The following is a 15541-nucleotide window of genomic DNA, read 5'->3' as shown; positions in this document are numbered from 1 at the left end:
TCCCTGATGTTTTCTTTGAGAAAAGGGGGCTTTGTCCAACATGTTGCTGGGTGTGCCACTGATTTCCAGTTACTTCCCTGCTAAGTACAAGTTTTCAAATGCCCCACCCACAAACTATCTTACACTTTTTACTACAGCATGGTTGGGGCACCACAGAAGTGCCCCTCCATTGGTGCTCCAGATCTTCTTGCATTTTATCAAAAACTCCTGTTCAGTATGTTTTTTTTGAGTACAGTAAATATTCTAAACATAAAGTACTATTTATACAATCTTAGCCGGCGCTCAAGGCCTGTCTATGTTACTTTGTCTGAGTGAGCTAAGGACAATTTCCATTCTGCAGTAAATTACCATAAGTTAATTCTATGAATTAATCACAGCCTTGGTTGTTCTTCTGCTAGGCTACACCTTTAATGGCAGCCTCATGAATAAAGAATGATATCACATAATAAGCACAGGCAGCTACTTGTAAATTTAGAAATAAAGCATCTGCAAGGGAAATCTTTATCTTTGATTTTGGTATATTTGTATTTATTTACATGGGACTGATGATGAATTCCAGAGTATTCCTTTATCTTTCAATCACTGAATATACCTAAAATGTAATCTTACATGTCTAAAAACGGAGATAAAATGTAGAAACTATACCTGCTTCCTCACAAAAGTGAATTTTGTAAGGGCTTGTCGTAGGTCCTACAGACACGTAAGTAGTGAAAAGCTAAGCTGAAATCAAATTAGGCACAATAGACTCAGCTGTCTAAATGGCAACTCAAAACATCCTATGTGACTCAAAACTTTGCAATAACCTATGACTTTTTGTGATATATATACTACTGTATATATAATATGCTATGAAATATGTTTATGGGATTGCATTGTTTGCAAACTGACACTGTGCGGTTGCAACCCAGGAAACAGCAGCAGCAGACCTCCAGCTCAACCACAGCGTTTATCACCAGGGAGTCAACCAGTTTACACTAGGAAACAACGTGGTGTCAGCAACTGTCACATTAGAGAAAAGATAACTGGGTCTCCACCTGGTTTTTGTGCAAATAGCTTGTGTTTTATTCACATCATAGCACAGAAACACAACGTTTCAGCCTCAAGGCCTTTATCAAGTGATAAAGGCCGTGAGGCTGAAACGTTGTGTTTCTGTGCTATGATGTGAATAAAACACAAGCTATTTGCACAAAATCCAGGTGGAGACCCAGTTATCTTTTCTCTAATGTGACTGTGCGGTTGCAACCTCTGCATCCCTATTGCTACGCCTCTGGTCACATGGTCAGTTGATGAGTCAATAGGAATTTAAAAAAATAAGGAAAATGTATATCTTACCACGGCTAGTTACTGTTAGATTAACAAAGCACTTCTATAGTTTGTAGCAAGCATACACATTTGTTTATTCTATAGAAGGAAGTGTAACATATCACAAGTTGGGTGTAGGTACCTCTGTATCCTTTCCTACATGCCCAGGATGCTCCTGTGCCATCCTGATATACACATTGAGCTTAGTGGAACTCAGGGTAAGATTATTTAAATCCACAGAAAACCTGCATTTGCACGTTATCATTATTGTGTTCCTCAGCAGATCACTGCATTATGATATTGCTGTTCATTGCACATTATAATGTCCCTGTGGTTGTTCATGCAGCTTGGTACATTGCAGTGGTTTGTAGTTTAGGTACATTGTTATGTTGAATGTATTTATATCTTAGCATTAATCATGGTCTTTGTGACTATATTTTGTATTTGAGAACTTGAGCACCTGTAGGTCATTACCTCTCTGCTTCATTGTGTACATTGCAGAGGTGTTGATGAATTTCCTTAGACTCGCTCAGTGTCTTAGAACCCATTCCCACTGCAGGGGAAAACGCTGCAATTGCATCTTATATTATCAATAGGATCCATTTACACGGCTGCAATTTCCAAACCTAAAACGCAAACTGCAATCTCGAATCGGACGCAATGCAAGCCTATGGAAACAGACAGTGTCCATCCCCATTAGGCCTCCTGCCAAAGTAAAAAACTCAGTGCCGGCTCTTCACATCCCTTGTTTCGGTGACCAGGAAGTATAGGGCTTCCTGTTGCTTTGCTAAAAAAAAAAACAATGGGAATTCTCCTGCAACAGAGAATATTCTCATTGGTTCATGTGAACCAATGAGAATCCTTCCTGTTGCTAGGTAGGATTCACATGAGTTTTTTTCAAACCAACAGGTAGTCCCATGTTTCCTGTTTTCCAGGGCAGCAGCGGACGAGCAGCAAACAAGTAGCAACGTGCAGGGTCAGTGCAGGTCACGAGAAAGGTGGCAGAAGTACTAGCGGACAGGTGAGTGCACAAGTGGCAACGCAAACGCATTGACCTGTGTAAACAGTCGAAGCACATCCGCTCATTTCCTGAGTGGATGAGCTTACCACAGCGTTTACACATGCGCTGCATTTGCGCTATAGTGTGAACTGGCCCTAAGACAATATCCTACAGATGAAGGTCTAGTATTTATACATTTGATGGGCCTGCTCCCACTTTACTCTTAGTTTCATTGCTGATTGATTTTTTTGTTAATTGTTTGAGGGACACGTCCCTAATACACTTTAGTTTGTATCCTCATAGACTAGTATGATTGTCTCATAGATGTCTCTTTTAAGTATATGGTTATGCCTTCATCCATGGCTATTTTGATTGTTTTTCAGCTCTATGCTTTTTGGTTTAAAGGACAACTGAAATGAGAAGAATATGGAGGCTGCCATATTTATTTCCTTCTAAACAATGCCAGTTACCTGGCAGCCCTGCTGGTCTATTGGCTGCAGTGGTGTCTAAATAACACCAGAAACAAGTATGCAGCTAATCTTATCAGAACTGACATTAGTGTCATAAACACCTGATCTGCATTTGCTTGTTTAGGATCTAAAAGTATTATACTGGGTACACACTATGAGATTTTCTGGCTGATTTACTGTCAGCTCGATTATTTCCAACATGTTCGATTTGCTTTCCGATCGATTTCCGAGCATTTTCGGATCGACTTCCTATTAAAGTGAATGGAAATCGATCGGAAAATGCTCGGAAATCGATTGGAAAGCAAATCGGACATGTTGGAAATAATCAATCTGACAGTAAATCGGCCCGAAAATCTCATAGTGTGTACCCAGCATTAGAGGCAGAGTATCAGCAGGATTGCCGGGCAACTGGTATTGCTTAAAAGGAAATAAATATGGCAGCCTCCATATCCCTCTTGCTTCAGTTGTCCTTTAACAATGGAATTGATCTTTTTAAACTGTAAATACTTTGCTGGAGCTAGCCACCTATCTATATTAACTAAAGGTCCTTCTTGTCTGTTATTTACTGTTGAGGTCTTGAAATGGCTCATAACTACCTCCTGTGAACTACAAAGTCCTACTGCCACATGAAAACGCTGTTCTTTCACTGTAATACAGAGATTCTGGGAAATATATTCTGCCACCTTCCATTCTTCCTACTTGTTTGTTACATTGGAATAGGAAACAATATGTATTGCAGTTCTAAGATTATTAAGCCTATGAAAATGTATTCTGAACAGCACTTTGGTCCTGAGTACTGATTATGCTCACATTCAACCTGACTACTATTATAATTTACCTTGCTTTATTTTGGCTTTAACATCATTATCGGTTATAAAAGCAGGGACAAGGAGATAGCTAGGAACTCAGAAGATGCTGGGCACCTCTTTGCACCGATACTCTGGCAAGAAATGGGCAGGTTTATGACTTTTTGTGAACATGACGAAATAATGTATGTGAACTGAGCATGGGTGAAATGAGCGCTCCCCTTCCCTAAGCCAAACTTTGGAAAAAGCCCCTTCTTCTCACAGAAAGAGGCAGTGTGTCCCTCCATACAATAGAATTAAGTAGTATGCCCTCCCCCAGGATAACAGCATAGTTAGGCAATATATACCCCCCAAACAACATAATTAAGCAACATGTATCCTAAGCAAAATAGTTAGGTAGCATATTGCTTTAAACTACACAATAAGGCAGCTTGTACTCCTAAAAGCATGTACCCACAAACATAATTAGACAGCATGCAAGCCCGAAAGAAATTTAGGTATAGTGTCTCCAATAACAACATCATTAGACACCGTGCATAATATTAGGCATATTGTGCAATTATGCAGTAATTAGGTAGCAAGTACCACCCAAACACATGAACAGGCAGTGTGTGTTCCCCATAATTAGACACAATAGGCTTGATTCACAAAGCTGTGATAACTCTTATTATGGTCGCGTTAGCTTTTTGCCCGAGCTATAACGTGCATAACGTTTTTCGCACGCAAACACAAATTAGCGCGAGAAATCACAGCAGTTTTCACGCAAAAATAGCATTTATGCGCTGAATCAACTGCGATTTTGCACGCAAATTTAAAAATGTTACGCTCGCTATAACGCTAGCACGACCGTGATAAGAGTTATCACGGCTTTGTGGATCAAGCCCTATGCCTCTTAAATCAATGATGTTTCCGAGTGCCTCAATGTACAAAAAAAAAATTGCCCTTCCATCTTACTTGCACCCAGCAGCAATCCTTCAACATGGTGGCCACATATATCACTCCGTATGACCTAAGATTATCATTATACAGGATCACTGCTGCCTCCTGCTTGGCCTGTACATACAGAATGTTAAAGGGGGCAGTGCTTCTCTGAGTGTGTGTGTGTGTGTGTGTGTTAGTGTGTGTGTGCATGCGTGTTTGAGTGTGTGGGTGAGGGTCACAAGTTATTCTTAGGGATGCCACTGCCGCAACAAAATAGAAATATAGACAAATGTTGTGAAACTTACTTTATTTTTTTATTTGGGGGTACATCTGGTAACTCCACAGTTATCATACCATCTGAATTGGTCTTCCCAATGAAAACAGGCTTCGTCCTTAAAACATCAGGTGCTGTCATTGCTGCCACTCTGTGCTGTAGACCTCCAGCACTGTTTCCACGATTAGTGAGAACAAATGAATATAATGTTTCTGGTTTTAGGTTTTTGATGAGCTTCTGTGTTGCCCGGCCATCCACTTCATCAGCTTTTTTCCCATCATCATAAAGGATCTTAAAGGAGAACAAGTTAGGGCATGACATAAACATGTTTTTTTCTCTTTTCTAAGTTTAATGAAAATGGGTCAAGCTTTCTACAGTCCTGGAGGTAGAACACAGAAACTGACTCTACTAGTTGCAAGGCTTGAGTGAGAAAACATCCACATCTTAGCAGAAAGCCCATCTGCAGCCAAGCACTAGTGCTTTCATGTTCACTGTAACATTGTAGATAAACATCACCAATAATAAAAGCTCATGAAAGGTAGCCATACATCTAGCGATGATGGGCAGATTCAACCAAGAGACAAATATCTCTCTCTCCAACTGCATACACGCACCCACGTTACTCCGGTAACTACGTGGGGCGCGGGTATGCAAATTGTGGTCACAGCCAGCAGCAGACATGGACAGGTAAAGTATACCACATGAGGAGGGGGGCATGTTTAACACTGGGGGGACAGCGTTGGAGGTTTTGTAGCGCTCATTGCTGATCCCGATATTGCTTGCCCTTACCACTGCGCATGCAATCACCTTGAGGGCATTCTTGCAGTATGTCTGATCGATACTTGCGACCAATTTTGGCCAAAAATTGGTCACATCTTCGATCGGGTATGCTCTTGGCGGCACAGATTTTAATTTGATTCGATAATAAAAATGTAATCGCGTGGTCGATCAGTTGCCAAGTCGATGGATGTATGGCCACCTTTACTCTACATAACTCATTTTGTAGCACACTAGAGTACATAGAAAAGCAATGTCACATGTTTTACTGCAAAGGCCCATATCCTATTAACTTTTCCAGAGTTTTCTCCAAGGATATATTTTAAATCTAACCAATAAAAATATCTTTAACCACTTTACCCCCAGCCGTACGGATATCTCCATCCCTTTTTCCATCCTTTCACCCCCATGGACGGAGATATCCGTACCTCCCGCTCGCTCGTGCGCGCACTCCCGCTCTCATGCACGCCGCCGCCCGCTCGCTTGGAGATCAATGAACGGGAAAAACCGTTCCCGTTCGTTGATCTAAGCCCCACAATAATCCGCTGCTTCTATGAGAAGAAGCGCGATCATTGTGAAAAAAATAAAATTTTCCCAGCCTCATAGCACTTCCTGCAAGCATCCTTCCGACGCTTGCAGGTCACATAAACAATAAGTTACTGTGCCCATCTTGTGGCCAAATAGTAAAACTACACCCTAAAGCATTTTTCATATTCAAATACATTCGTTTTACACATAACATTAACTGATTACCTCCCACACGCCCCAATTTTTTTTTTTTGTAATAAAAAGAAAATACAATTAAAAAAATACATAAATAGTTACCTTAGGGACTGAACTTTTTAAATATTTATGTCAAGATGGTATAACACTGTTACTTTATAAACTATGGGCTTGTAATTAGGGATGGACGCAAAACTGAAAAAAAATGCACCTTTATTTCCAAATAAAATATTGGCGCCAAACATTGTGATAGGTACATAATTTAAACGGTTTTATAACCGGGAAAAAATTGGCAAATACATTTCATGTTTTAATTACAGTAGCATGCATTATTTAAAAACTATATTGTCCGAAAACTGAAAAATTATTAATTTTTTCCCACATTTTTTCCCTATTTTCCCATTAAAACATATTTAGAATGAAATAATTCTTGGCACAATGTCCCACCTAAAGAAAGCCTAATTGGTGGCGAAAAAAACAAGATATAGTTCATTTCATTGTGATAAGTAATGATAGAGTTATAGACAAATGAATGGAAGGAGCCCTGAAAGGTGAAAATTGCTCTGGTGGTCAAGGGGTAAAACCCCTCAGTGGTGAAGTGGTTAAAGCTCCCCTCAGGAAAGAAATTACTCAGCATCTGTTTGATGTTCATTTTTTCTACTTTTTAGTACTTTTTCAAGTGCTGAGCGCTGAAAAGGATTTTTTTAGATAAGATGAAAATGTATCTCCTATGAGAAAACTCGAGAGACAAAGTGAATTAGATAAGAGCCTTATTGCAGTGTGGCTGTTCCAATGCACCAGAATGGTAATGGTTCCTTTTTAACTGTCCCTTTTTATTCTGGAATGAAAGTGTGCATTAACTGCAGTGTAAGCATTTGTCCAGTAGTTTTCAGTGTGCAACTTGTGGAGTGAGGATGCAACCTAATGAGCATTGCTCAGTTCTTAAGTCCTCTTCTAACACTGTTCCATCACAAAAGAACACATAAAAACCCTCAAAAAAAACTAAATAAAAAAGTGAATTTAGCAAAACACTGCCATTCTTATTCATTGTCTTCTCATGTATTTGGATTTCACATTACAAACTATAAAGAATGACAAACAAAAACGGTCAAATGTGAATTAAGATCAGTTTATTGTGTGAATGCTAATGTGGTCACTGCAGACCCTTTACCAGTGTGATCTGTAAGTGGAAGATGGCAGTAATGTATTGAGCAGGATTACCTTCTGAGGGATTATGTGCACTATGCACAGTGCAGTATTGAACTTAATCTGTGAAATGCAAGGACATTAGATAATGCATACAGAGCAATGTATATTGTTCCCACTAGCAGGGTGTTACAATGCGATGGGATTCCGCATTGCAAAATTCTTACTTTTGTGCACTGCATCATTCAGTGCAATGAACGGGACCATTGTTACAGAACATATCATCACACGTGGTCATGTGTTGTGGTATAATGTATGGTCACTTGCTTTGTACAATTTGGAAGAGGAAAGTGGCTTTAATGTTTTATAAAACGGCTGCTTCTGCTCTGGGCCAATACAAAGCATTAAAGAGAACCCGAGGTGGGATTTAATTATGTTAGTGGGGCACAGAGGCTGGTTGTGCACACTAACACCAGCCTCTGTTGTCCCATGGTGTGCCTCCAAGACCCCCCTGCGCGCCGCTATACCCCCCGCAGTGCTAGCGACATGCAGCGTGTCGCCAGCACAATGTTTACCTATGCCTGTCTGTTAGCGCCACTCCCCCGCCTCCTCCGTATCGGCGCTACCCGCCCGCGTCACTTCCCTCCAATCAGCGGGAGGGAAGGGACGCGGGCGGGTAGCGCCGATACAGAGGAGGCGGGGGAGCACCGCTAACAGACATGCATAGGTAAACATTGTGCTGGCGACACGCTGCGTGTCGCTAGCACTCCGGGGGGTATAGCGGCGCGCAGGGGGGTCTTGGAGGCACACCATGGGGCAACAGAGGCTGGTGTTAGTGTGCACAACCAGCCTCTGTGCCCCACTAGCATAATTAAATCCCACCTCGGGTTCTCTTTAAGGACCAACTGAATCCAGAAGATGATGTAAAGTAAAGTCCAAAGATTTAGGTATTTTAATCCAATCTCTATAGTCAGTGGCCTCAATTCATGGAGCATTATCAAACGTTTATCAAAAACTTTATCAAACCTTTGATAATTTACCTCATGGGTAAAATCTCATTTTGAATTCACTAAGGTGTTATATATTTGTTGAACGTTTTATCGGTAAAACATTCGATAAATATATAACACCTTAGTGAATTTAAAATGAGATTTTACCCATGAGGTAAATTATCAAATGTTTGATAATGCTCCGTGAATTGAGGCCTATCTATTTAAGTTTTTATTGGAGCCTATGTATGTCCTCAGATATTTAAACTTAATAAGAGTTCTTCCTCATTTTGCGAAAATAGAGCTGCATTTGTATCTGCAGAGTTATGTACTTCCTTCCATAAAAGGCAGGGACATTCTACCATAAACAGACAAATAAGACAACAACCCCCCCCCCCCCCCCAAAGATCCACCGATGCTCCGTTCCCCACTGCCTGGTCACTTCCGGAATTTGTGACTTCAATGTCACAAACCACTGCATCTGCGCGGCCAAGTCCTCGCTCCCGGTGACATCAGCGGTAGCGAGGAAGTGACCGCGCAGTGGGTTTTCGTCTTTAAAGACACACATTTCGGAAGTGAACCAGCGGCAGGGACTGGAGCATCAGTGAGTGGCTGCACAGGCACAGGACATCTGCGGGGGATCATTAAAAGTTCCAGGCAAGTGGACTTTAACCCTTTCAGAACCATGCAGCTCTGTCCCCTTATGTCCCCTTTTTTTATATTTTACAGCTGTGATGTCTGTGATCAGCTCAAAGTGATCACAGAGTCAGGAGCTATTGAAATCACCTCCTGAGCTCAGCTGTCATACAAACAGCTGAGCGAATGGCAGGCAGAGGCGATAGAAGCACAAGAGTGGCGATCACAGTTGGAGAGCACAACGGGAACAGGTGAAATCTACATCCTGTGCATTGTTCCTGAAAGGGTTAAGCTTTTCATGAAACATTTGTGAAGTGCAAGCATAGTTGCTCTTCTGGGTCAGTGCGAATGTGTCCATGTTTCTTAACCACTTCCCGACCGCCGTATGTACAATTGGCGGCCGGGAAGTGCACCCCGCAAGGACCGCCGTATTGACAATTGGCGGCGGTCCTTGTAGGGGCATGGGCGGAGCGATCGCGTCATCAGTGACGCGATCCTCCGCCTCCGCCTGGCGCCGCTCACCCGCCGCAACATCCCGCCGGCCATACGGAAGCGCCGGCGGGATGTTAACCCCGCGATCGCCGCATACAAAGTGTATAATACACTTTGTAATGTTTACAAAGTGTATTATACAGGCTGCCTCCTGCCCTGGTGGTCCCAGTGTCCGAGGGACCACCAGGGCAGGCTGCAGCCACCCTAGTCTGCACCAAGCACACTGATTTCCCCCCCCCCCCTGCCCCAGATCGCCCACAGCACCCATCAGACCCCCCCTGCCCACCCCCCAGACCCCTGTTTGCACCCAATCACCCCCCTAATCACCCATCAATCACTCCCTGTCACTATCTGTCAACGCTATTTTTTTTTTTTATCCCCCACCCTGCTCCCTGCCCCCTCCTGATCACCCCCCACCCCTCAGATTCTCCCCAGACCCCCCCCCCCCCAGACCACCCCCCCTGTTTACTGTATGCATCTATCCCCCTGATCACCTGTCAATCACCTGTCAATCACCTGTCAATCACCCATCAATCACCCGTCAATCACCCCCTGTCACTGCCACCCATCAGCCAGCCCCTAACCTGCCCCTTGCGGGCAATCTGATCACCCCCCCACACCAATAGATCGCCCGCAGATCCGACATCAGATCACCTCCCAAATCCATTGTTTACATCTATTCTCTCCTCTAAACACACACTAATTACCCATCAATCACCCATCAATCACCCCCTATCACCACCTGTCACTTTTACCTATCAGATCAGACCCTAATCTGCCCCTTGCGGGCACCCAATCACCCGCCCACACGCTCAGATTGCCCTCTGACCCCCCCTTATCAATTCACCAGTGCATTAATTACATCTGTTCTTCCCTGTAATAACCCACTGATCACCTGTCAATCACCTGCCAATCACCTATCACCCATCAATCACCCCCTGTCACCCCCTGTCACTGCCACCCATCAATCAGCCCCTAACCTGCCCCTTGCGGGCAATCTGATCACCCACCCACACCATTAGATCGCCCGCAAACCCGCCGTCAGATTACCTCCCAAATGTATTGTTTACATCTGTTATCTTCTCTAAACACCCACTAATTACCCATCAATCACCCCCTATCACCACCTGTCACTGTTACCTATCAGATCAGACCCTAATCTGCCCCTTGCGGGCACCCAATCACCCGCCCACACGCTCAGATTGCCCTCAGACCCCCCCCTTATCAATTCGCCAGTGCATTAATTACATCTGTCCTTCCCTGTAATAACCCACTGACCACCTGTCAATCACCTGCCAATCACCTATCACCCATCAATCACCCCGTCACTGCCACCCAACAATCAGCCCCTAACCTGCCCCTTGCGGGCAATCTGATCACCCACCCACACCAATAGATCGCCCGCAGATCCGACATCAGATCACCACCCAAGCGCAGCGTTTACATCTATTCTCTCCTCTAAACACCCACTAATTACCCATCAATCACCCCCTATCACCACCTGTCACTGTTACCCATCAGATCAGACCCTAATCTGCCCCTTGCGGGCACCCAATCGCCCGCCTACACGCTCAGATTGCCCTCAGACCCCCCCTTATCAATTCGCCAGTGCAATATTTACATCTGTTCTCCCCTGTAATAACCCACTGATTACCTGTCAATCACCTATCAATCACCCATCAATCACCCCCTGTCACTGCCACCCATCAATCACCCCCTGTCACTTCCACCCATCAATCACCCGCTGTCACTGCCACCCATCAATCAGCCCCTAACCTGCCCCTTGCGGGCAAACTGATCACCCACCCACACCAATAGATCGCCCGCAGATCCGACATCAGATCACCACCCAAGCGCAGTGTTTCCATCTATTCTCTACCCTAAACACCCACTAATTACCCATCAATCACCCCCTGTCACTGCTACCTATCAGATTAGACCCCTATCTGCCCCTAGGGCACTCAATCACCCGCCCACACCCTCAGAATGCCCTCAGACCCCAGCCCTGATCACCTCGCCAGTGCATTGCTTGCATCTATTCCCCCCTCTAATCACACCTTGAGACACCCATCAATCACCTCCTGTCACCCCCTAGCACACCTACCCATCAGATCAGGCCCCAATTTGCCCCGTGTGGGCTCCTGATCACTCGGCCAATCCCTCAGATCCCCCTCAGACCCCCTTCCGATCACCTCCCCAGTGCATTGATTGCATCTATTTTCCCCTCTAACCACCCCCTGAGACACCCATCAATCACCTCCTGTCACCCCCCTAGCACTCCTATCCATCAGATCAGGCCCAATACAACCTGTCATCTAAAAGGCCACCCTGCTTATGACCGGTTCCATAAAATTCGCCCCCTCATAGACCACCTGTCATCAAAATTTGCAGATGCTTATACCCCTGAACAGTCATTTTGAGACATTTGGTTTCCAGACTACTCACGGTTTTGGGCCTGTAAAATGCCAGGGCGGTATAGGAACCCCACAAGTGACCCTATTTTAGAAAAAAAGACACCCCAAGGTATTCTGTTAGGTGTATGACGAGTTCATAGAAGATTTTTTTTTTTGTCAAAAGTTAGCGGAAATTAATTTTTATTGGTTTTTTTTCACAAAGTGTCATTTTTCACTAACTTGTGACAAAAAATAAAATCTTCTATGAACTCGCCATACACCTAACGGAATACCTTGGGGTGTCTTCTTTCTAAAATGGGGTCACTTGTGGGGTTCCTATACTGCCCTGGCATTTTAGGGGCCCTAAACCGCGAGGAGTAGTCTAGAAAACAAATGCTTCAAAATGACCTGTGAATAGGACGTTGGGCCCCTTAGCGCACCTAGGCTGCAAAAAATTGTCACACATGTGGTACCGCTGTACTCAGGAAAAGTAGTATAATGTGCTTTGGGGTGTATTTTTACACATACCCATGCTGGATGGGAGAAATTTCTATGTAAATGGACAATTGTGTGTAAAAAAATCAAACAATTGTCATTTACAGAGATATTTCTCCCACTTAGCATGGGTATGTGTAAAAATACACCCCAAAACGCATTATACTACTTCTCCTGAGTACGGCGGTACCACATGTGTGACACTTTTTTACACCCTAAGTACGCTAAGGGGCCCAAAGTCCAATGAGTACCTTTAGGATTTCACAGGTCATTTTGCGACATTTGGTTTCAAGACTACTCCTCACGGTTTAGGGCCCCTAAAATGCCAGGGCAGTATAGGAACCCCACAAATGACCCCATTCTAGAAAGAAGACACCCAAAGGTATTCCGTACGGAGTATGGTGAGTTCATAGAAGATTTTATTTTTTGTCACAAGTTAGCGGAAAATGACACTTTGTGAAAAAAAACTATTAAAATCAATTTCCGCTAACTTGTGACAAAAAAATAAAAACTTCTATGAACTCACCATACTCCTAACGGAATACCTTGGGGTGTCTTCTTTCTAAAATGGGGTCATTAGTGGGGTTCCTATACTGCCCTGGCATTTTAGGGGCCCTAAACCGTGAGGAGTAGTCTTGAAACAAAAATGACCTGTGAAATCCTAAAGGTACTCATTGCACTTTGGGCCCCTTAGTGCAGTTAGGGTGCAAAAAAGTGCCACACATGTGGTATCGCCGTACTCGGGAGAAGTAGTATAATGTGTTTTGGGGTGTATTTTTACACATACCCATGCTGGGTGGGAGAAATACCTCTGTAAATGACAATCTTTTGATTTTTTTACACACAATTGTCCATTTACAGAGGTATTTCTCCCACCCAGCATGGGTATGTGTAAAAATACACCCCAAAACACATTGTACTACTTCTCCTGAGTACGGCGATACCACATGTGTGGCACTTTTTTGCACCCTAACTGCGCTAAAGGGCCCAAAGTCCAATGAGTACCTTTAGAATTTCACAGGTCATTTTGAGAAATTTAGTTTCAAGACTACTCCTCACGGTTTAGGGCCCCTAAAATGCCAGGGCAGTATAGGAACCCCACAAATGACCCCATTTTAGAAAGAAGACACCCCAAGGTATTCCGTTAGGAGTATGGTGAGTTCATAGAAGATTTTAATTTTTGTCAAAAGTTAGCGGAAAATGACACTTTGTGAAAAAACACAATTAAAATCAATTTCCGCTAACTTTTGACAAAAAAATAAAATCTTCTATGAACTCACTATACTCCTAACGGAATACCTTGGGGTGTCTTCTTTCTAAAATGGGGTCATTTGTGGGGTTCCTATACTGCCCTGGCATTTTAGGGGCCCTAAACCGTGAGGAGTAGTCTTGAAACGAAATTTCTCAAAATGACCTGTGAAATTCTAAAGGTACTCATTGGACTTTGGGCCCTTTAGCGCAGTTAGGGTGCAAAAAAGTGCCACACATGTGGTATCGCCGTACTCAGGAGAAGTAGTATAATGTGTTTTGTGGTGTATTTTTACACATACCCATGCTGAGTGGGAGAAATATCTCTGTAAATGGACAATTGTGTGTAAAAAAAATTAACAAATTGTCATTTACAGAGATATTTCTCCCACCCAGCATGGGTATGTGTAAAAATACACCCCAAAACACATTATACTACTTCTCCTGAGTATGGCAATACCACATGTGTGGCACTTTTTTGCACCCTAACTGCGCTAAGGGGTCCAAAGTCCAATGAGCACCTTCAGGCTTTACAGGGGTGCTTACAATTTAGCACCCCCAAAATGTCAGGACAGTAAACACACCCCACAAATGACCCCATTTTGGAAAGTAGACACTTCAAGGTATTCAGAGAGGAGCATGGTGAGTCCGTGGCAGATTTCATTTTTTTTTGTCGCAAGTTAGAAGAAATGGAAACTTTTTTTTTTTTTTTTTTTTTTTTCACAAAGAGTCATTTTCCGCTTACTTGTGACAAAAAATAATATCTTCTATGAACTCACTATGCCTCTCAGTGAATACTTTGGGATGTCTTCTTTCCAAAATGGGGTCATTTGGGGGGTATTTATACTATCCTGGAATTCTAGCCCCTCATGAAACATGACAGAGGGTCAGAAAAGTCAGAGATGCTTGAAAATGGGAAAATTCACTTTTTGCACCATAGTTTGTAAACGCTATAACTTTTACCCAAACCAATAAATATACACTGAATGGGTTTTTTTTTATCAAAAACATGTTTGTCCACATTTTTCGCGCTGCATGTATACAGAAATTTTACTTTATTTGAAAACTGTCAGCACAGAAAGTTAAAAAAATCATTTTTTTGCCAAAATTCATGCCTTTTTTGCTGAATATAATAAAAAGTAAAAATCGCAGGAGCAATCAAATAGCACTAAAAGAAAGCTTTATTAGTGACAAGAAAAGGAGCCAAAATTCATTTAGGTGGTAGGTTGTATGAGCGAGCAATAAACCGTGAAAGCTGCAGTGGTCTGAATGGAAAAAAAGTGTCCGGTCCTTAAGGGGTAGAAAGCCCTAGGTCCTCAAGTGGTTAACATGATCACATAAAGCATCGCAAATCCATAGTAAGCAATATACTAGTGCAGTCAGTAATTTGTTTAAATTCAGACATTTACCTCTGCCATTGTAAACTATATTTAATTATATGAACATCTTAAGCTCCTTGCTAGTAAAAAAACAAAAACAAAAACAGTCAAGCAGCAAAAAAAAAAGAGAAAAAAAAATATAAAACTTACTTTAAAAGGCAATGCAGAGTTGTAATTTTCTGGAATCTCCCATGACAACAGAACAGATGTCTTCATGACAGCTTTGACATGGAAATTCTTTGCGAACACTGCTGGAAGGGTAAGAAAAGGGGATTTAAATGTTCCTTTTTAGCAGAATCCCTATCTGCACCTGAACCATAAATATAGCTTTGTTCTACTTTGCTGAGATTAGATGAAATAGAAATGGGTTGATAAGAACCTGCGCTATGCTTTTCGTGGCTCCAGCTAAGTTAAACAGTTACCTTACCTGAAAGTGTAATGCAGAAAAGGCCAAGAAAATGCTCATGCCCTTAAAATATATTAAGGTTGT

At 42.8% G+C, this 15541-nt stretch overlaps 1 protein-coding gene across 39 annotated transcripts in view; it reads right to left on the bottom strand.

The window, feature by feature from the left end:
- The window catches only part of PTPRD (protein tyrosine phosphatase receptor type D), a 382778-nt gene that overhangs the window by 155764 nt on the left and 211473 nt on the right, over positions 1-15541 (bottom strand). For 21 of the 39 annotated variants that reach the window (XM_068235008.1, XM_068235101.1, XM_068235030.1 and 18 more), the window contains 2 exons: positions 15202-15302; positions 4805-5064 (listed from right to left, as the gene is read on the bottom strand). In XM_068235008.1, coding sequence (XP_068091109.1) covers positions 4805-5064; positions 15202-15302 — 361 coding nt within the window. The remainder of the gene's footprint in view (positions 1-4804; positions 5065-15201; positions 15303-15541) is intronic. The other 18 variants (XM_068235014.1, XM_068235107.1, XM_068235039.1 and 15 more) reach the window with 1 other exon arrangement.

The sequence above is a fragment of the Hyperolius riggenbachi genome, chromosome 1, assembly GCF_040937935.1.
Source record: "Hyperolius riggenbachi isolate aHypRig1 chromosome 1, aHypRig1.pri, whole genome shotgun sequence".
In the NCBI taxonomy this organism is placed as follows: Eukaryota; Metazoa; Chordata; class Amphibia; order Anura; family Hyperoliidae; genus Hyperolius; species Hyperolius riggenbachi.
This window is presented reverse-complemented; position numbering and strand designations above follow the sequence as displayed.